Source organism: Narcine bancroftii, chromosome 7 (assembly GCF_036971445.1).
Source record: "Narcine bancroftii isolate sNarBan1 chromosome 7, sNarBan1.hap1, whole genome shotgun sequence".
Taxonomy (NCBI): domain Eukaryota; kingdom Metazoa; phylum Chordata; class Chondrichthyes; order Torpediniformes; family Narcinidae; genus Narcine; species Narcine bancroftii.
Genome location: NC_091475.1, coordinates 203,095,976 through 203,117,685, shown reverse-complemented (window position 1 = coordinate 203,117,685; position 21,710 = coordinate 203,095,976). Strand labels below are relative to the sequence as shown.

At 37.9% G+C, this 21,710-nt stretch overlaps 1 protein-coding gene across 4 annotated transcripts in view; it reads left to right on the top strand.

Moving 5' to 3' along the window:
- Window positions 1-17,377, top strand: part of prkx (protein kinase X-linked) — a 185,041-nt gene extending 167,664 nt beyond the window's left edge. Inside the window, exons 8-9 of one of the 4 annotated variants that reach the window (XM_069892057.1) lie at window positions 14,328-14,475; window positions 17,183-17,377. In XM_069892057.1, coding sequence (XP_069748158.1) covers window positions 14,328-14,453 — 126 coding nt within the window. In that variant the 3' untranslated portion in view covers window positions 14,454-14,475; window positions 17,183-17,377. Of the gene's footprint in view, window positions 1-11,757; window positions 11,910-14,327; window positions 14,476-15,252 lie in introns of those variants that run through there. The other 3 variants (XM_069892056.1, XM_069892055.1, XM_069892059.1) reach the window with 3 other exon arrangements.
- The last annotated feature ends 4,333 nt before the right edge of the window (window positions 17,378-21,710 follow it).

Here is a 21,710-nt window from a genome sequence, read left to right as displayed (position 1 = left end):
GAATGCTGCATTTGGACTTGGACAGACTAAGAGAATAGGCGGAGAAGCTGCAAAAGAAATGCCTGTTGGAATATGTATGCTCATGCACTTTGGTAAAAGAAATAAATGGACAGACTATTTTCTACATGGGTAGAAAATTGAAAATACCCAGATCTAAAGGGAGCTTGCAGTTCTTGTGCAGGATACCCTGAAGGTAAGCTTACAGGTTGAAAAGGCAAATGCAATGCTGGCATTCATTTCAAGAGGAATAGACTATAAGAGCAGGGATGTGATGTTGAGGATTTTTCAAGCACTGGTGAGACCTCATGTGGGGTATTGTGGGCAGTTTTGGGCTCCTCATTTTAGAAGGTTTGTGCTGATGTTTGAGAAGGTTCAGAGGAGGTTCACAAGGATGATTTTGAGGTGAGTTTGATGGTTCGGCCTGTACTCATGGGAATTTAGGAGAAGGAGTGGGGATCTCATTGAAACATTTCGTATGTTGAAAGTCATGGACAGAAAGTCATCTCCCATGTTGGAAGAGTCCGGGACAAGAGAGCACAACTTCAGGATTGAAGTTATAATAGAGATGCAGTGAATCTGTGGAATATGTTGTCATTGGGTGTGTTTAAGACAGAGTTCTTGATTAATCAGGGCATCAAGGGTTATGGGGTGAAGGACGGAGAGTGGGGCTGAATGGCAGAATGGATCAGCAATGATCTAAGATTGAATGGCGGTGAAGACTTGGTGGCTGAACAGCCTGTTTCTGCTCAAATGTCTTATGCCTGATAGTTATTGGGGGGGAAAGATAAGTTCTTGGTGAGGTCAAATTTGGGGTATTGTGTGCAGTTTTGGTCTCCGAACTACAGGAAAGATATCACTAAGATAGAAAGAGTGCGGAGAAGATTTAGCAGGATGTTGCCCGGACTTCAGGAACTGAGTTACAGGGAAAGATTAAACAGGTTAGGACTTTATTCCCTGGAGCGTACAAGAATGAAGGGAGATTTGATAGAGGTATTTAAAATTATGAAGGAGATAGACAGAATAAATGTAGATAGGCTTTTTGCACTGAAAGTAGGTGAGATACAAACCAGAGGACATGGATTAAGAATAAAGGGGAAAAGTTTAGGGGGAACATATGGGGGAACTTCTTCACACAGAGTGTGGCGGGAGTGAGGAACGTGCTGCCAGCTGAGGTGGTGAATGCGAGCACAATCTTAGCATTTACGAAGAATTTGCTTAGGACTATGGATGAGAGAGGTACGGAGTGCAGGTCAGTGCGGCTAGGCAAAAAATGTTTCAGGAGTCTAGAAGGGCCGGGGTTTGGGGGTGGGGTGGGGTGCTGTTTCTGTGCTATATTGTTCTATGGTTCTAAATTGGCTTTCAAGCTGTTCTGATTGTAAAAGCAGTCTTGCATGAATAAGTGTGATCAAATCTTCTGAAGAGGACTTGAGCATTGTACTAAAAATGCAGGTTTTCTTCCCACTTCGCTGCAATGAACCAGTTGCCATAGTCTGACAACTTTCATTGCCCCAGTCTTGACAGTATTTAAATTTATTGAATTTTGTTTCAAATACTACTGATGATATATGAACTTTCAACCTCTATGATCCTGGTGTAGTGCCAAAATAATAACCATCTGTAATATCCATGTGTTCCTGTCAAATTTTGATTACGTGTGTCATCTGCCGCCCCCTCGCCCCCCCCCCCCCTCGAATATGGCTGTTTTTCAAATCTGCATATAAAAGCTACTCATCCTGGCTTTGAAAAATTACAATTTGTGTAAACATTTAAATATAATTCAATAGATGATTGTTGAATTTTACCCCATATTCCTATTATTTTGTCAGTAAAGAATTCATTTGAGTTCTGATGTATTGGGTTCTTTTCTGTGTTTGACTTTCTGTTAAACTACTTGGAAATTAAAAATGAAGAATTGATTATTGTATCATGTCGATTTATTGGGCTTGGACACTGAATCTCTAGAAAATATTATTGTCTTATCATACATTCAACAGAGATTCTCCAGAATGATAAGGGAAGTTAATCTGCTTCAAGACCAAAACTTGTTAAGTATTCATCTGGCACTCAAATAAAAATGTTAGAAATCTGAAATAAAAATACAAAATGCTGTCCTACAAACCTCAGCTCCTCAGGATTTCCACCTATCTCCTTTTTTTGCCCTCTCTCCATGGATTCCGTTTTAGTTCAGTCAGTGGTTTCTTACGTCACATATGCGGCCACGATTGACAATTTTAGATCAGACGTGATCATATCGAATGGTGTGTCAGGCTTCTATTTTCTTGATCTGCTGAGTATTTCCGATGTTCTGTTTTTAAAAAAAAATTAGACACACAGCACGGTAAAAGGCCTTTCTGACCCATGACCCAATCCGACCCAAACATCCAATTGGATTAGAAACCCAGTATATTTTGAAGGCTGGGAGGAAACCAGAAGACCCAGAGAAAACCTACACCACAGACACAGAAAGAACATACAAATTCCTTATAGACAGCACAGGATTTGAACCCAGGTCGCTGGCTCTGTAATAGGGTTGCACTAACCACTACGTTAACCGTGCTGCCCATTTCATGTATTTCCATGACTTGAATGATCTAATCAAGGTGTTTAATCTGATTTTTTTTTTTAAAAAAGGATTGGATGAGATAGAAATAGAGAAACTGTTTCCTCTCATGGGGTTTTGAACATTAGATCATAATTTTAAAATTATTGTCTCTCCAAAGTGACCTCCTTAAGAGTGGAGTAGAAAAGTGGAATCATCTTCAAAAGGTTGTGACAACTGGATCGATTGATATTTTCAAGATCTAAGATGGAAGCAATGTGATAGTGCTGGAGAAGTTGCAGAGGTGATGACCAGGAGGTGGTCTGAGATGGTGCATTTAAGTTGGTAGGCTGGACTTGAGAAGCAGGGTCTGTTTTCCCTGAACAGAGGTGGTTAAGAGGCACCATGACTGAAATATAAAATTTAAGGAGTATAAATTGAGTAAGCTGCAAGATTTTTTTTTTGGAGGTGAATAAAAAGTTCACGTAACAATATATTAAAAATATAATATACCTCAGGTTTTGTCTGGTGTATGGCAAACAGTCGCCATGTGCATTGCCCGGCGAAGCCCCTCACAAAATACTAGAGGACACAGATTTAGGGTAAGGACTAAGAATTTTAGAAGGGATAAGAGAAGAATCATTTTCACCCAAAGAGTGGTAAATACTGCTGGAAAGAGTGGAAGAAGCAGAGTTGCTAATCCCATTCAAGAGGTGTCTGGACAAGCATTTGAAGCTCGCAGGCACTAAAAGCTATGGGCCAAAGATGGGTGCCACTGGTTGGCATGGCTGTGGTGCACCAAATTGCCTGTTTCCAACCTGTCCAACACTGAAGGAGGGACAGAATTCTATAGAGGATAAGCACCTGGCAAAATGATTAAAAGGGATTAAATGGTTCAGATATGACCCAGTTCAAGTCTGGAACCGGCTCAAGAAATTGAACCTTAATCCAGTTCTCATGTCCCATTGTCATCCTTGAAAGTATCTCAGAAGTCCTTTCTTGCAAATGTTCTATTTCTGAATCCTGTAAACTTGCTGAGCGTTTTTAACACTTGCGATTTGTTGAAATGTTATTCATGATCATTGAAACTGTTTTATCCCTCTAGCTTTCTTTGTGTTTTCCAATCTTCCCTTGTTATAGCAACAATTTGGTCTTGGGTTCCAGGATGAATTGCTATCGGGGCAGTGGAGTTAATGGCATGGTGCAGATTATAAATTTATTGCAGTGGTTGTGAGGGCACATTGAAGCAAAAGGCCATTGCATGAATTAGCCTTTGGTTAGCACTTTTGCTCTGGCAACTTGTCAAAATTCATCAAACAAAAGTTCTTCAAAATGAATTGGAACTCTTTTTCAGAAAGTAATTCTCTCAATTGGAGTCATTTATTTGCTTTAATAATAAATCTTTTTTTTTTCAACACGGGAAGCCATTCTGCCAAAGGAATCAATGCCTAATTTCAGGACGAAACGGCCAGCACCTGCAGCCTGTTTTACTTGTCAACCCTCCTGATTTTACCTCCAACCCACCAACGTTTAGATCAGTTAACTTGCCAGCATGACTTTCAGATATAAGAGGAAACTAGAGGCCCTGGGGGGAAACCCAGGCAGTCACAGGGAGAATGTGTAAACTCTTCAAAGTTACCAGAGGTGGGGGGCGTGGCAAGATGGCGTAGGGAACAGACGTGCCTTCCAGACCTCTCCTGACTCTGATTTATTGTTTTGTCTTTAAGTGCCCGTTAAAGTTCTTTTAAAAGTTTATAAATAATAAGAGGTGTTGGATTAGTGCCTAATGGTTTATATGCAAAAAAAAAGGTAAAAGAAAACATCAACAGGCTGTTAAAAAACTACATTTTCCGAAATTATCTGAGCCTACTTGTTTACAAGAAGCCAGGTCTCAACGTAGAATGGATCCAGAGGAGGACGTGCAGAGTTCGGCATTGAAGCTTCGTTTTAAGCCGGTGAGGCTCTCTGAAGGTCGCACTCAACAGCTTTCAGACCAAAGAGCTGGACGGGTGCCAGTATTTCACACAATGGCCACTGTGAGTGCTGTTACTGAGACTTTGACAGTTGAATCAGCTGGGGCGCCACCAGCTGGAGAGTTAAAGAGTTGTCATTCGACTGCTACAGTGGTGGCGCTGCAAAATGCATCTTCAATTACAACGGTTTTTCCAGACATCGATTCAGTGAAGATGATTAAAGAGATTTGGCTTAAAGATAACCCTGATCTTCAGTCTCCTGGCATTGCTGGGGGGACTTTGAGAGGGATTTTTATACAAAGTCAAACTGCTAGAAAAGATACTAAATTAAGAGAAGGGACAGAAGATCCTGTGGTCTTTAAGGAACAGCAAGACCCCATTATGCCTGAATCTACTTCTGTTGAAATGTCTGTTAAGGATCTTGAAGATAAGATATATTCTGTATCGAGTCACTTAGCTAATTTTGTGAACCTGTTTATTTCCAAGATTAATGCGATGGCGGAAGTCATTAATGGAGCTTTTAAGCTTGAAACCATTGAAAGATTTGAAATGTGTGATCAAGGTTTAGTCGATGCACAGGATCAACTGCAAGATGAAAATAGAATAATTGAAACATTGCAGATCCAAAATAAAAATTTAGCAAAAAAGGTTGATTATTTGGAGAATCAATCTAGACGGAACAACGTGAAAATTGTTGGTTTGCCAGAAGGCATAGAAGGACCAGATCCAAGAAAATTTTTTACTGAATGGATTCCACGAGTGTTAGGACAGGATAAATTCCCTGAAGGTTTAATACTGGAATGTGCTTATAGAGTTTTAAGAAGAAAATCTTTTTCAGGACAGAATCCAAGATCTGTTTTGATCCATTGTTTAAACTATTGTGACAGAGAGACAATTTTACGTACGGCTATTAGAAATGCCCAGCAAAATAGATCTCCTTTGATGGTTCAGAATAATCCTGTTTTCTTCTATCAAGATTTGAGTCAAGAAATTATGTTTCAACGACGCAAATTTAATTCTGTGAAAGAATGGTTGTGGAAAAAAAGACATAAGGCAACATTCAGGTATTCTGTGGTACTGAAGATTTTTTAGGATGGAAATTAGCCAAAGTTCTTTGACAATCCTAAAGAGGTTATGGACTTTGCTCAGTCTCTACCAATCATGCAGGAACGATGTAGTCCTTCAAGGTCTCCAAAGAGAGTAGAGATGTAAGGTGGGATCCAGTTTTTTTAAAAGAAATGGAAGCAATGGTGACCGAAGTGGTAACGTTGATTTAAAAAAATAAATCTTTCATCTTTTTTTTTGAGAAGAGTTTAAATAGTTTAAATAATGATGATAGAGAGAACTGGGTGGGCACTAGTTTCCAGAAGTCATCAGCTACCTGTGAGTTATCTCACACCCAATATTTTGGGGGAGTTACCGCTTTGGGCGGTTTAAACAGGAGGAGGTAGTTGTGACCTCCAACCTGCTTTTTTTTTTCTTTTTAATTTTTGGGTTAAGAAGTGAAGGTTTTTTTTATTATTTTTTTTTAATAAATAACTTTTTTTTAACTCTTTTTGTTTTCTGATTGTAATTGAGAGGGAATTAGGAGGTTTTCTTTTCTCCTTTTTTTTTCTCTTTTTTTGGGGGTGGGTTTTTTTCTCTTTTTTCTTTCTTTTTTTAAGAGGATGATGTCACAGAAGATAATAAGTCAAAAATTGAGGATGTTGAATTAGATGAAGAGGAAGATGAGGGGAAAGGTGATAAGAAGAAAAAGAAGAAAATTAAGTACAAATATATTGAGGGAGAAGAGTTTAATAAAATTAAGTTAATTTCGATAGAGAATTTTGAAGATGTTATAAATGAAGAATATGGAGAATTTTATAAGAGTTTGAATTTTTTCTTTTTTTTCTTTTTTTTATATAAGGGGAGGGGAAGGGAATAAAAAGTTTATCTGATTGTTTTTCTAAGGGATGTTTTTGTTCTCTCGATGAATTATAAAGGAAACTTGGTATTAATGGAAATTCTGTATTTATGTATTATTAATTATGATTTTTTGTATAACAGATATGTGGTTGATATATGATTTTAATATTTGAACTTAATTTTAAAGTGGATTTCATTTGTTAAATACATGTATTATGTTTGATTTAAATATATGTTTAAGGGTATTATTTTAATATTGATATTTTTTTTGTTGTTAAGTTTAATCCTTTTTTTTGTAAGTGGGTTTTTTTCTATTTTATTTACAATATTGTTAATTAATTCTTCACTCTTTATTTTGGGGGGGAGGGTTGGACTAATTTTAAATTAGATGATTAATGTTGTGTTATAATTATCGGGGGAGTTAATTTGTATAGTTTAATGATGTAGTATTCTAATTTTTATTATCTTATTTTTTATTATTTCTTTAAATGTAATTTTTATTTTATTCATGTCATAAAATTTTAAATAAAATTTAAAAAAAAGTTACCAGAGGTCACGATAGAACCCAAATTATTGGAGCTGTGCGGCAGTGGAACGTGTCACCTCACATGCATCGGAAAGCGCCTCTGGCAAATAACACTCTTGATAATTATCAGATTATAATCTGGCATCGGATTTTTTAGAAATTCTGATGGTTTGGCATCTGGCTCAGTCATTGATGCAGAGTGACAAAGTCCAAGGTCCAGGTGAGCTGGAGCTAAGGTCCAGCCTGTCAGCTGGATGTGGGGGCCAAACCATTTGTATATTTCCTGCTATGTTTAAACTCACTGGACCCTTTGAAATGTGAAACAGTGCAGCACAGGGCCTTGTGACCCACAATATGTGTTCCAAACACAATGGCAAATTAAACTAAATCTCTTCTGCCAGCACATGAAGTCACACAACATGGAACAGGCCCATCAGCCCTCCATCCATGCTGACTGAATTGGCATTCTAGGTTTGTCATTTGCTCCATTTTCTTCTCCGCTTTTGCTAACAATTGATCCTTTGAGCATTATAAATTGTACTCACTTCCATAACTTCCTCTGGCAACTCTCTCCAGATACGAACTACCCTTTGAGTGAAAAAGTTGCCCCTCAGGCCCTTCTTGCATCTATACCCTTTCATTCCCTGCATGTTCATGTGTCTAACTGCCTCTTTTAATGCTACTATTTGCTTCCTTGGCTTTTCATTCAAGGAACATATCACTCTCTATTTAAAAAAAAATCATCCCACATATCTCCTTACAAAAACATATTATACAATTACAATGCCCTCCTCAAATGTCTTGGACAAAGATGCTTTTATTTTTCTTTATTTGCCTCTGCACTCCACAGTTTTAAATTTGTAATCAAACAATTCACATGTGAGTAAAGTGCAAATTTTAGATTTTATTCAAGGTTATTTGTCTGCATTTTCGTTTGACCATGTAGCAATGACAATTTTTTTTAACACATAGTTTCCCCATTTCAGGGCACCATAATATTTGGGATAGATGTTTGAGAGGACTCGGATATGTTTCATTTCTTAAATGGTGCAGATATAAGAAGGCTAAGCTTGCTTCTATGCTTTTAATCACTTTGGGAGTCTGTAGTTGTCATTTTTCAACACAAGGACTAAAGTTGTGTCATTGAAAGTCAAAGAAGCCTCAGTAAGAGACATCGCTTAAACCTTAGGATTACCAAAACCAACTGGATATGTCAATGACGACTGCTCGCAGAAGATTTCTTGAAGAGAAATACAGAGGCTACAATGCAAGATGCAAACCACTAGTGAGCTACTGAAACAGGTTGGCTTGGCTACAGTTTGCCCAGAAATATTTAAGAGCCTGCAGAATTCTGGAAAAAGGCTTTGTGGACAGATGAGACCAAGATTAAACTGATCAGAGTGAAGGCAAGAGAAAAATGTGGAGGTGTAAAGGAACTGCCCAAGATCCGAGGCATGCCACCTCAACTGTGAAGCCTGGTGGTGGGGATGTTTTGGCCTGGGTATGTATGGCTGCCACAGCTACTGGCGCACTTATGTTGTAACTGCTGATGGCAGTAGCTAGATGAGTTCTGAGATGTACAGAATCTCTGCTCAAGCTCGAGCAATTGCCTCCAAACTCATTGGACAGTGCTTCATCCTACAGCAAAACAATGATCCCAAACATACTCCTAAGTTTTTCAAAGCTAACAACTGGAAGATTGTTGAATGGTAAATCCAATTGAGCATTCCTTCCATATGCTGAAGAGAAAACTTAAGGGACAATCCCCCAAAACAAACAGAAGCTGAAGATGGCTGCGGTAAAGGCCTGGCAGAGCATCAGGAGAGAAGATACTCAGCACCTGGTGATCACAGACTTCAAGCAGTCAGTGCGTACAAGGGATATGCAACAAATTACTAAACATGACCACTTTCTTGGAAATACCATTGCCATGCCCCAAATATCACAGAGCACTAAAATGAGGGAACTAGGTATAAAAATTGCTGTCATTTCTACATGGTCAGGCCAAAATGTATACAAATAACCTTGAATAAAATCTGGAATGTGCACTTCCATCATATCTGAATTGTTTGACTACAAATTTAAAACTGTGAATGAGGGGTAAATAAAGAAAAAAAGTGTCTTTGACCCAAACATTATGGAGGGCGCTGTATGTGGAGAAAATAAAAGGTTTTGAAGAAACATCCAATGAACCTGACACCCATTCTTGGTATTATTGGAAATGGCGTCGACAGTACGGAAATCTGATCGTCCATCACTCCCAGAATTGAAGCAGTTTAACATTCATGCAGCTATTAAGAGCATGATTCACAGATTAGAGGATTACAATTAAAAGGGAGATGATTTGCTCCTATGCACAGTAGCACTGTGAGGTTCATTCAGGAACCTGAATGGTGGGGAAAAAAATTTGTTTAAAAGCCTGTTGGTTCATGCTTTCACATTCTTGAGCTTCCTCCCAGATGGGAGGAGGGTGAAGACAGTGTGTCCAAGTTATGATGTCCTCTTGTATGTTGCCTGCCTTTGGCAGCGGGAGGTAGACCGTGACCGTGGAGGGGACGGACATTTGTGTCAATTCTGTAGCTGCTTCTGATCTTTAGCAGAGCAAACTCCCGTACCACTCTGTGTTGTACCCAGCAAATGTGGTTTTGGTAGGGCATCTGTAGAAAATGATGATGGACAAGCGGGGACATGTCAAACTTCCTTCGTCTAAGTGGAGGCATCGGTGTGCTATCTTAACCATCATGACCACATGCTTGACTATGTTTAAGGCAGTGATTGACAGTTATTTGATTAGTCAGAGCATCAAGGGTTATGGGGAGAAGACCAGGGAGTAGGATTGAGTGGGAGGCTGGATCAGCTCATGAGAGAATGGCGGAGCAGGCAGGATGGGCCAATGGGCCTGCTTCTACTCCTGTATCTTGTGATCATGTCCAAGGTCAGGTCATTGGAGATGATTAATTCCAAGAACTCAAGGCTATCTACTCCGATAACCTCAGCACCATTGATGTGTACAGGGATGTGCACTCTGTCCCCTGCACTAAGTCAACAATCATCTCCTTTATTTGAGAGGTGCTGAGAGAGAGGTTACCTTGGCACCCTCATACTGTACTTTTACCCTCTTTCCTGTGTTCTGTCCCATTGTTGTTTAATACCCGGCCCCTGAATGTGGTTAACAAATTTGAAGGTGGATTTGGGACAGTATTTCACATGGGTGTAGAGGGAGCATAGATTGAGTACACCTTTTTAAAAAAAAATATTTAATTGTTTCAGGAAAAAAAAGCAATAAAACATTAATCAAATATCCATAGCCAATGGTACAAAAAAAACTTTTATATTTTTATCCCCATCACCTCTCCCACCCAAAAGTAAGAAGGAAACACCTATCATTTAATATACAATAATATTAGCATATCATTAATTGTTATTAAAATTTACTACTTAAGAGGAGTGGATAAGATAGAAGAGGTGGATGTAAAATTATCCATAAAATCCATAGATGGGGGGGGGGGTGTGGCAAGATGGCGTAGAGTCTAGACGTGCAATCTCAACCTCTCTGGCCAGATTTTTAAATACCCATTTTTTAACCCTTTGTTTCCAAGTTTAAACTTTTTTAATATTAGTTTAAAGTATTAAGGAATTATTATGGCAACTGATGGTAAAAAGACTAAATCTCAAGTCCAAAAGAAGATACATTTTCGAAGTGTTGAAGATTTGGGGCCTAGATGACTTGAAACAGTCCCAGGCTCAATTTCTTCATTGCCTAAATCCCAAGGATCGCCTGTGGAGGCTGAAAAGGAAATGCATCAGGCAGCATTACAACCTGAAGAAATCATTTTTTTTTTTTTTTTTTTGCGAATTGATGAGAAAACAACAAGATGTGGGGGGAGACCAGCGGCGACCCCCTGAGGAAGTCGGGATGCCGTCGGTGGGAGTCCAGACCCGCAGTAAAACTTTTTAAATGCCTTCTCTTGAATTGGAGCAGGAGCTGCAGTTAACTTGTTCTGTCACCATGTCAGAGAGAGCAGAGCTGAGATTTACTGATTCACAATGTATGCAAATGAATGCAGTTATTCAAGCTGATATAAAACCTGGAATGGATTTGTTGACAGCTCAAATGAATGCTGGTATGAGTTCAGAATTAAATATGGTTAAGACACGTGTGGATGCATCTTATGAAGAATTTAAAAAAATTCAGACTACTTTTTTGGACTGTAAACAACAAGTGACTTCTAACACAGAAAAGTGTTGAAGGTGGAAAAATCAGTCATAGAATTAGGAGATCGTGAGAAGGAGCTAGAAAGAAAAATAGATTATTTGGAAAATCAAAGCAGAAGGAATAATGTGAAAATTGTTGGTTTACAGAAGGTATAGAAGGACAAGACCCTCTTCGTTTTTTTAAAGACTGGATTCTGCAAATATTAGGGCAAGAATTTTTCTCTTGGGGATTGGCACTGGAAAGAGCCCATAGAGCTTTAAGAAGAACACCCTCAGCTGGTCAACCCCCGAGACCGGTAATAATTTGATGTTTGAGTTATTTGGATAGAGAAGCAATATTTCAACTAGCAGTACAAAATGCGAGACAACGACAAACCCCATTATTGATTCAGAATAGCAGAGTTTTTTAAAATCCTGATCTGAGTCAAGATGTCATTCAACGTCGACGTCAATTCAATCCAGTTAAATAAGTTTTGTGGCGTAAAGGTTATAAGTCTACTTTTCATTACCCTGCAGTGTTGAAGGTGTTTTACGGAGACTATCAATTTCGGTTTTTTGAAACTGATTGTGAAGCAATGATTTTGCTGATTCATTGCCAGATATAAGAGGACAAAGACGTAGACCATCATTATCTCCTAAAGAAAAGTCTGGTAGTTCTGGAAACAGAAGAAATGGCAGAAATGGGAAAAATGGGAATGGAAAGAGTCCACCTCCTTCTGAAATGGGATCTTCGAGACTGGAGTCTTTTGGATGAAAAGAAGAATTTTCTTATTTTATTTTTTCTTTTGTTATTATTATACTTGAATGTTACTGATCGTTTGGCTGGGGAGGGGGAGATTTGCACTAAGTTCTTTACTAGTCATCAGCCACTGGTGGGTGACCAACACCCAATTTTTGTTTAGGGGATTACTACCTTTTGGTAGTTATTTTTGGGGGGGGGGATTTTCTTGTTTTTGTCTTTATTTTTTAAATTTTCATTTTAGTTAGTTTTTAATTTGTGATTCTTTTTCTATTGGAGGGCCTATATACGTTGATTTGAGTTTTTATATAAAGATATTATTGGTATTTAGTAATAATAGATATGTCGAAGTTGAGGTTTGCTACTTTTAATGTTCGAGGATTAAATAGTCCGATTAAGTCTTGGCGTATATTAAGAAAATGAAAATTGATGTTGCCTTTTTAAACATTTAATGAAGTTATGGATAAAGAAAAATAAAATGATAGGTTCTAGGGTTAAATTGGTTTTGACTCCATTGTATAATAATCAACTTATTTCTTTTTCAATACATAATCAAAGTTTATTTCATTGGAGATTTAAAGGTGAGAAAAATTTGGGAGATTGTTTTAAAGAGGGTAAGTTTTTATTTTTTAATCAGATGAGGGAAGATTTTGGTATAGATAAGAACTCTTTATTATCAAATTCGATCTTTGGTAAAATGTTTGGTAGAGAGATGATTTTACCTAAAATGACTAAATTTGAGACTTTTCTTATGAAGGTACCAGAGAAGGGTTATATTTCATTTATGTATCAAATATTACAGGATGGTATGGATAAAAAGGGTTGGGATAGATCTAAAATTAAATGGGAAGCGAATATTGGTTTTACTTTTTCCGAAGAGGATTGGTTAGATATCTGTTATGATAGTGTAACTAGATTGATAAATGCACGTTACACAATGATTAATTACAATTTTTTACGTCAATTATATTTGACACTTAAAAAAATATGGTTTTCATGAATCAGATTTGTGTTTTAGATGTGGTGATATGGTTGGAACTGTTTTTCATGCTGTTTGGTTATGTATACATACACAATCTTTTTGGAAGAAAATACAATCGTTTTTAGAATATCTGTATAAGATTAAAGTAGTTTTAGATCCAACAGTATTTTTATTGGGTAGTTTGGGATAGGCTTGGGATTAGATAAGTTCCAGCTTGCTTTTGTATATTTGGCTTTATCCATAGCGAAAAAATGTATTGCTAGTACGTGGAAAGATACAAATATGATTGATATTAATAGATGGCATAATGAGATGAAATATTGTTTAATAATGGAAAAAAATTACATATGTTTCACATGATAATTATAATTTTTTTATTAATAAATGGCTGTTATACTCAGAATATTTACATTTCAATTTATATTGATTAGATTTTAATATGTATATTTAACTTTTTTTTAATAGTCTTTTTTATGGCTCTCCTTAGGAGAGTTGGCTGAAGGGGGGGTTCTTTTCTTTTTCCTTTTTTTATATATATATAAAAAGAGTTCATGTTCATGCTTAATTGCTGTATATGTCATATATTATTTGTTTTTTGAACGAATAAATAAAGTTTCAAAAAATCCATAGATGGTTTCCAAATACTATAAAAATGTTCAACTCGATTCCTTAAACTATACGTAATTTTTTCCAAAGGTATATAATTTTGCATCTCATTATACCATCAACTTAATAACACTTCTCTATCATCTTTCTATATCGCTATACATTTCTTTGCAGTTGCTGTTGCAATACTTAAAAAAAAAATTATTGGTATTTGTCCAATTTCATTTTTATATCCTTTTCATAAATATTTCCAATTGAAAATATTCTTGGATCCTTTGGTATCTTTATCTTCATAATTTGCCCTAATAATAAACTCAGTTCATTCCAAAACCTTTCCACTTTTTTGACTACACATCCTTGAGGAATGTGATTATGAGGGAGAGAGATTTGTTACCAGCATTCACTGATTGGAGTCTATTAAACAAAGTTTCAAGCATGCCAGATTATCTGAGTTTTCTTCCTAACTGTTTTTATGCAAGATATCCAGTAAATGCTGAAGGAACTCGGTCAGTCTTGCATCGTCCATAGGAGGTCAAGAAATATTACTGGCATTTCGGGCCTGAGCCTTTCTTCAAGTGTTTCGCTCCTTATGGAAGATATCAAACAGCAAAGGGATAACCAAAAAATCTATTTTAATGTTTATTAAGGTATAAGTAAGGACATAGAAAGTAATTTTAAAAATTCTGTGCTGGAATCATCCATTACCTGCAGAGGATAAAATCTTGATCAGATTTTTTTGTCAGAGTGCATACATGACATCACATACAGCCTGAGATTTTTTTCTGTCTAATGTGACTTACCTTAAAGTGTCCATTCCTGAAAGGGTCCATTTTCTGTTCCAGCCACCAATAGTACCGAAATTATCTCATGATGGGGATACATCAAATTTCGAAACCTACCCAGAAAGTGAATGGAAAAAAATTCCATCTGTGCCTCCTAAGGATCTGGAAATTTTCAAGACTTTTTAATGATGGTCCAATACACGTTAATGTGAGTTTCCATCATCTAATTGTTAGTGTCTGCAGTAAATGTCTCTGTTAAGTGTTTACTTAAAGTACAGAAATGGGCAGTGAAACGTTGGATACCAGTCATTTGTATTTAAGCCCAATGTTTTCCATTTGTCAAGGTTTTCATCCTTTAACTGCAGTCTTCTCACATCTTAATGTTGCTCCATCTTAAAAGGTGTTCCAGATAGGATGTTCCCTAGAGGGAAAAAAAACTAATGTGGAGGATATAAGGAAAATTTTTGTGGATAGAATGGAAATGTTGGATTTGCTCATCTTGGAACAAATGTTGCAAAGGGATCTTGGAGCTGTTTAAATTCATGAACAGTCCAGGCAGAGTGGATAGAGAGAATTCATTCTCATTGCTGGAAAGACCAAGAGGCAGGGAAGATAGAATGAAGATGATTACCTGAAGAAGCAAAAACTGTTTGAGGGAAAACTCCTTCTATGCACCAAGTGGTTAGTGTCTGGAATGCTTTGCCAGGGTAGCAGTGCACAGGGGAAAACTATATAAATCATGAAAGCAGGTTGCAGGGCTTTGGGGAGAGGGTAGGGGAGCAGCGGCGAGATGGATTGCTCGTAGAGGTTGCCGAGGTGGCAACGTCGCCTGTGCTGTAGTTATCCTGGATAAGGTTTAGCCAGAAATGGTAGTCTGTCAGAACACTATGCCTGGAGCAGAACCGCATGGGTCATTTCAGAAAGCTCACGTGTTAATCAGTTTTTGCATTTCCTATTATGACGGAAGATTTCTTCTTCCCCACAGAGGTACGACCCAGGTGAATGTGCTCAGAAGAAGGATCAGATGATATCAAATTGCATGTTTGTTTCTCCATTTTGTTGCTTCATTGTGGCTGCGCTGTGCCTGCTGGTCTTGTACACATCGCCACACTGAAACGGTCCAGACACAAACATGTTTCAACTTCTGTATCAATCAGCACAATGTGACTGAAGGAGAAGAGTGGAAGACTAAACTGGATTTTTTTAAACATAGAATATAATATAGATTATGAAAAACTAAATTGAATTTTATAGTAATTATTTTAATGCTCGGCCAGAATGAAACCTGTTTTTAATTGAAAACTTCCTTTGCCTCCCCCTATAACATCTATTGTTAAACAAAAGATTCAGGTCCTTCATTATTGTAAAGTTGCCTTGATTTAAAACAAAGCACAAGCAAGAATGCTTTATTTTTTAAAAAAAATAGCTGTTTACATGGATGTAAAATTAGGGTTGTATCATTTTGTAAATAGATGTACCAAATGGATGCACTATGCAAATACAACTGTTTCAAAATCAGGATTATGGTTTGGAAGAATAAATGTATAAAGATTTTAAAGGGATCATCCTGAATACCAGCATTTTGCCTTTTTCTCTGTCCGTGTTTGCTGTCATACAGCAAAATGTCCTGGAGTATCAGTGGCTCCCGTTGGTTAAGGTAAAAAAAAATTCTCATTCTGAATCTGGTGTGCAAAGTCAACCTTGGATTATTTATATGCAGTTGCCATAGCAAAGAAGCATTACTGTTCCTTCAGATTTCTGTTAGCATTAAATAGAAGGGTGGGGTTGGTGAAAATACAAAATGATGTGAAGGATTTAATTCTAAAGCCTCGAATACATTGTTCCCTTGCAAGTTGTACCAATGTGTCTTGCTTGTACGTGACTTCAAATTTTTTGAACGCGCTGAGGTTGCGGTGAGCATCAAGTGGATTTTACCACTGTGTAGCAAGCAAATTATTGACACACCTGGGTTTTTATTGAATTGGAGGAAACACAAAAGTAAAAATGAGTTCATCAAGAAAATCTGCAGGTCGTGCAGTGTCCACTGCCTTTTACGTCCTCTAGCTGCCGCGTAACCTCGAGTTTGTCCACCACATGTGTATTGTGATAAAAATTATGACATTTGTATTGACACAATGTTTGAATGTCTTCAACATCTGGAATAATTGATTGAAATACACTCATTTATAGCTCTGAATTAAGGATGCATCTTGTTTGCTATATGAACATTAAATCTGGCTTCCTTGCCCTGGATGTAGCTTCACTTGTACCATCTCAAATAGGAAAAAAATCTTTTCCGGATTCTCCACTGATGTCATCTAATAAACCCATTTGCTTAACAGGTCAACATGTTTCCTTTAACACACTTCTGATGGCCTAACTCGCTAGAAAAACTTGTAGGTGGGATGTCATGGCGGTGCCCTTTTATGGCAAGCACAGTTGGTGCATGTAGCACTCTGTGGCCTTGTATTTTAAAGTGCCTGTTTGGGTGAGTTCACTGCACATTTGACTCCCGCTGGATCAATGCCCATAAATTCTTTGCTTTGAAAAGAGGCTTATTTAATGAACTTGAATATTTGTACGCTGAATGCATTTATCTGTTCTGTCATTTGTTGAATTCGATTATTTGTATGTCAGGCAGATGACAAGTGCTGATGACACAAATGGAGGAAGAATGTTGTTATTTTCAAGCATTTTCTTAAAAATTTCATTGCCAGTCCTGTTTTTCAGTGTTAATGTTTTCAGCTATCTTTTTTTTTAAAGAACTGTTTTATTCATTGACTCCTATTTAGTTTTGATTCTTAATAATTCTTAATATAGACAATATCCAGTTTTTTTTTTGTTGAACTACTGGATAATGTAGACTTTTGTTGGACTTTGGAAAATTTGGAAAGGAATAATTCTATTTTCAACAGGGAATATATTGTGCAGCAGGCTTACACTTGCCGCAGTTGTTACAAAGATCGTGACATGGAATTGTGACTGCACAGCCTCCATATCTGACAAAAAAAAAGGCCGGGACAAAAAAACATAAACGTGGCCTGTTGGAGAAATATTAGTGAAAGCCTGTTCTGTTTGTAAGTAACAAAATAAATCAACACTGTGTACAGCTTTGTGGAGTATTTGTTATGAACTTTATATTGGACAAATGTTTATTGTCGTTGGAAACTATTCTTCACTAATGGATTGGCACCAAATTACCAAAAATCAGTAGGAAAGAAGAATAGCAATTCTATTGTGGTATTAATGTTTCATTTTCTTTTGCTCAGTCACAGTTTGTGTATCGACTCAGGCATTTGAAGCCTGTTGGTAAAATGTATTCTTTTGGGGGATTGCCCTGTATATTTACAAATAGACAAAAACCCTATTGATACATAAGAAATAGGAGCAAAAGTTGGCCACCCGGCCCATCGAGCCTGCTTCACCATTCAATGAGATCATGGCTGATCTGATGATGGGCTCATCTCCACCGACCTGCCTTTTCCCCGTATCCCTTAATTCCCCTACTATGTAAAAACCTATACAACCTTGTCCCTTAAATATATTTACTGAGGTCGCCTCCACTGCTTCAATAGGCAGCAAATTCCACAGATTCACTACCCTCTGGGAAAAGCTGCTCCTCCTCATCTCCATCCTAAATCTGAATCTTGAGGCTATGTTGCCTCGTTCTGGTCTCCCCTACCACTGGAACCAACTCACCTACATCTAGCTTATTTATGCCTTGATTAATTTTATGTTTTTATTAGATGCCCTCTCATTCTTCTAAATTCCAGCATGTACAGTCCCAGAAGACTCCTCTCATAGGCTAAACCGCCTTCATCCCTGGAATCAACCTGGTGAATTTCTGCACCACCTCCAAAACCAGTACATTCTCAAGTAACGATACACGCTGTACTCCAGATCCAGTCTCATCAGTACCTTGTACAGTTATACCATAACTTCCCTGCTCTTAAATTCAATCCCTCTAGCAATGAAGGCAAACATTCCATTTGCCTTCCTTCAAACCAACTTTTGTGATTCATGCACAAACATCCCAAGTCCTTCTGCATAGCATCGTGCTCTAAGTGCTTTCCATTTAAATAATATTCTGAGCTTCCATTTTTCCTCCCAGTCGATAACTAATATTTTTCAACATTGTACTCAATCTTTCAGATCCTTTGCCACTTTGGCCCATGAGTCCATGCTGCCAAATTACACCTGATTAACAGATACATTTTTGAAACGCCCGGGGAAGACCCACATTGACGCAGGGAGAATGTACGAACTCCTTACAGACATCATGGGATTTAAACCCAGACCCGATTGCTCGTAATGTAAAGGTGTGGCGCTAACCGTGCTAAACTGCCGAGCCTGTCGTCCCTAGGACAAGCCAGGAATAAGCCTGGTGGATCTCCTCTGGGCTCCCTCCAATGTTACTCTAGCCTTTTTTAGTTTAAGGGATAAAACTCAATGAGATTTGTTTCACAGATCCAAAAGCTTCAAATAAAGAAAGCACGCTACTCTAAGTAATTTAAGCAGACCAAAATCAGTTGTTGAATTTTAGTTTCCAAAATCTAGTCCTTTCTGTGATTGGGTCATGTAACCATTACAAAAAACTGCAGACTAGCATGGGTTCCATCTGGATGGAAATCCCCAAGTCAAAGTTTGAACGCCTCCTTTTGAAGTTGGCCATATGATCTGCCACTTCAAATCTGTTGTCATTAGTTTAGCTACAAGAACCTTTGGATGCAGTTATCTTGTAGGGCTCAAGTGACTGGATCATTCCTGCACATGATGTGTGAATGCTTCAGGGATTTATTAACCAGGTGTATTGTCTTACTTAACCTATCTATATCTCTCTGCAGACTCTCCATATCCTTTGCTTTTCCACTCAATTTCATGTTGTCAGCAAACTTTAGCCCCTTTCACACTTGCATCCTACTAAATTGGCCATTCAATGTCCTGGGATGGGAATGGGGGTTTGGCTTTTCACACTTGACCCCTCCTAACTGAGACAGTGAACGCTTCCACACTTGCAAGGAGCCATCCCCCGGGTTAAGACTGTTCTACCTTCTACTGGGGGCGTCATGACATGTTGAGTGATGGTGGACCTTCCCTAAATCCTGATCAATGTATAATGTTCTTATATTTGAACAAAATTAATCGTGCATAATTTTAACATGATGAAGTTTTATGCAGTATGAGCCCTTCAGTCCCTGTTGCTGTGCTGACCTATGTAAACCTTTATAAGGGACAGTGGAAAGTGCAAGCAATAAATAGCAATAGCAGATGATTTTTATACAGGATGGGAAAGTTGGTAGCACTTTCGCATACAATTTATAAATACTGCAGGGGGAAAGCTATGGTAGACCTGCCCTCTCAGAATGCCATGCAGCAGAGAAAGGGCTGGCTGCATGCATGGAACATTCATAGAGGGTTTCTCTGCTGCATGGCATTCTGGGAAATCAGTTCCACCATTGCTTTCTACCCCTCACAGTCTTTATAAATTGTACGCTGTAACGCTACCAACTTTCCCCACACTGTTTAAAAATTGCCCATTATTGTTATTTATTGCTATTTATTTCTCTCTCCTCTGCTGTGACTTTCCTATGGCAAAGTTTATACCTTCATTTTAATCCCACAAACCAATTGCCTTTTCTTCACTGGCCTGATTGCAACACCGGCATCTGCAGACGCAGAGAACTGTACTAGTGATCGAGGCCGTCAATCCCCAGCATGAGATGACATCATCTGATACTGGTGTTGAGCTAAATTTGCTTTCACACTAGACACTTTAAAAGCTGATTGGTAGTTAATTCCTGGAATCACTTGCAAGTGTGAAAGGGGCTTTAGATAAACAATCTGGAACAGGGGACAGAATGGAGTGTGTGTGTGTACTGTACATGTCTTGATCTTACAGGTACCAGGTGCATCCAGTTAAAATGACTTTTAGTCCAGCTGAAGTTGATCAAAACTTCAGGTTTCATTTATATAGCCTCTCTATCTCCCGATCATGTCAATATGGCCACCCAACAGAGTTTTGTAAGCCTTTTGAACTCACCTTTTCAATGACATGCCCATAAAAGATGGCATTGGATGCTGTGTGTATATTTTGTGTATTAAAAGGCAATGAAGATTTTTCTTCCTGAACACTTTTGGGTGTATTTTATGGATTTTAGTTGCTGATCACAAAAATCATCCATAAATTTTCCAATCATGTACCGCATTTTTTTTAGATTTCCTGAAGTCGACTTCAACCAGACAAAGCCATGAAGTCCAGCCTGTCATTGAAAATTCATTTACTGCATTCGCACTTGGAATATTATAATTATAAAATTTAAAGTTAGACATCCCAGCATGGTAACAGGCCATTTTGGCCCATGAGTCCGTGCTGCCAAATTACACCTGATTAACCGATACATTTTTGAAACGCCTGGGGAAGACCCACATTGACGCAGGGAGAATGTACGAACTCCTTACAGACATCATGGGATTTAAACCCAGACCCGATTGCTCGCAATGTAAAGGTGTGGCGCTAACCGTGCTAAACTGCCGAGCCTGTCGTCCCTAGGACAAGCCAGGAATAAGCCTGGTGGATCTCCTCTGGGCTCCCTCCAATGTTACTCTAGCCTTTTTTAGTTTAAGGGATAAAACTCAGTGAGATTTGTTTCACAGATCCAAAAGCTTCAAATAAAGAAAGCACGCTACTCTAAGTAATTTAAGCAGACCAAAATCAGTTGTTGAATTTTAGTTTCCAAAATCTAGTCCTTTCTGTGATTGGGTCATGTAACCATTACAAAAAACTGCAGACTAGCATGGGTTCCATCTGGATGGAAATCCCCAAGTCAAAGTTTGAACGCCTCCTTTTGAAGTTGGCCATATGATCTGCCACTTCAAATCTGTTGTCATTAGTTTAGCTACAAGAACCTTTGGATGCAGTTATCTTGTAGGGCTCAAGTGACTGGATCATTCCTGCACATGATGTGTGAATGCTTCAGGGATTTATTAACCAGGTGTATTGTCTTAAACCTCCTTTCTACCAGACGTTCTGAGCCCAATCCACATTTTAGAAACTGGGTTTTGTCCCTTGTGAACTGAGTAATTTGAGTAAAATTGTATTTTTAAAAAAAATTGATCTTTGTCTTAGTTGTCATATTTGAAATTATTTCTTGACATCAAAAGCTTGAACCAGTATTTAATAAATCAGTGTTTTGTCTTTCTTTGGGATTAACTCATTAAGCAGCAAACTTTAAACCAAATGTACAAAATAATGCAAAAAGCAGGTAATTTTCAACGTTAACTGATCACAGTTTCTGTTCCCTTATCCTGGTGTTTTCTTAATCACTGATTTTGTGACACGTAAAATGTCAGTTTCTCAATATTGTACATACATTGATTTATTCTTCTTGTGCAGCCAAAAAAGCTGGGTTTGCCTTTCTAGACTTTTTTTTTTCTGGCACCTAA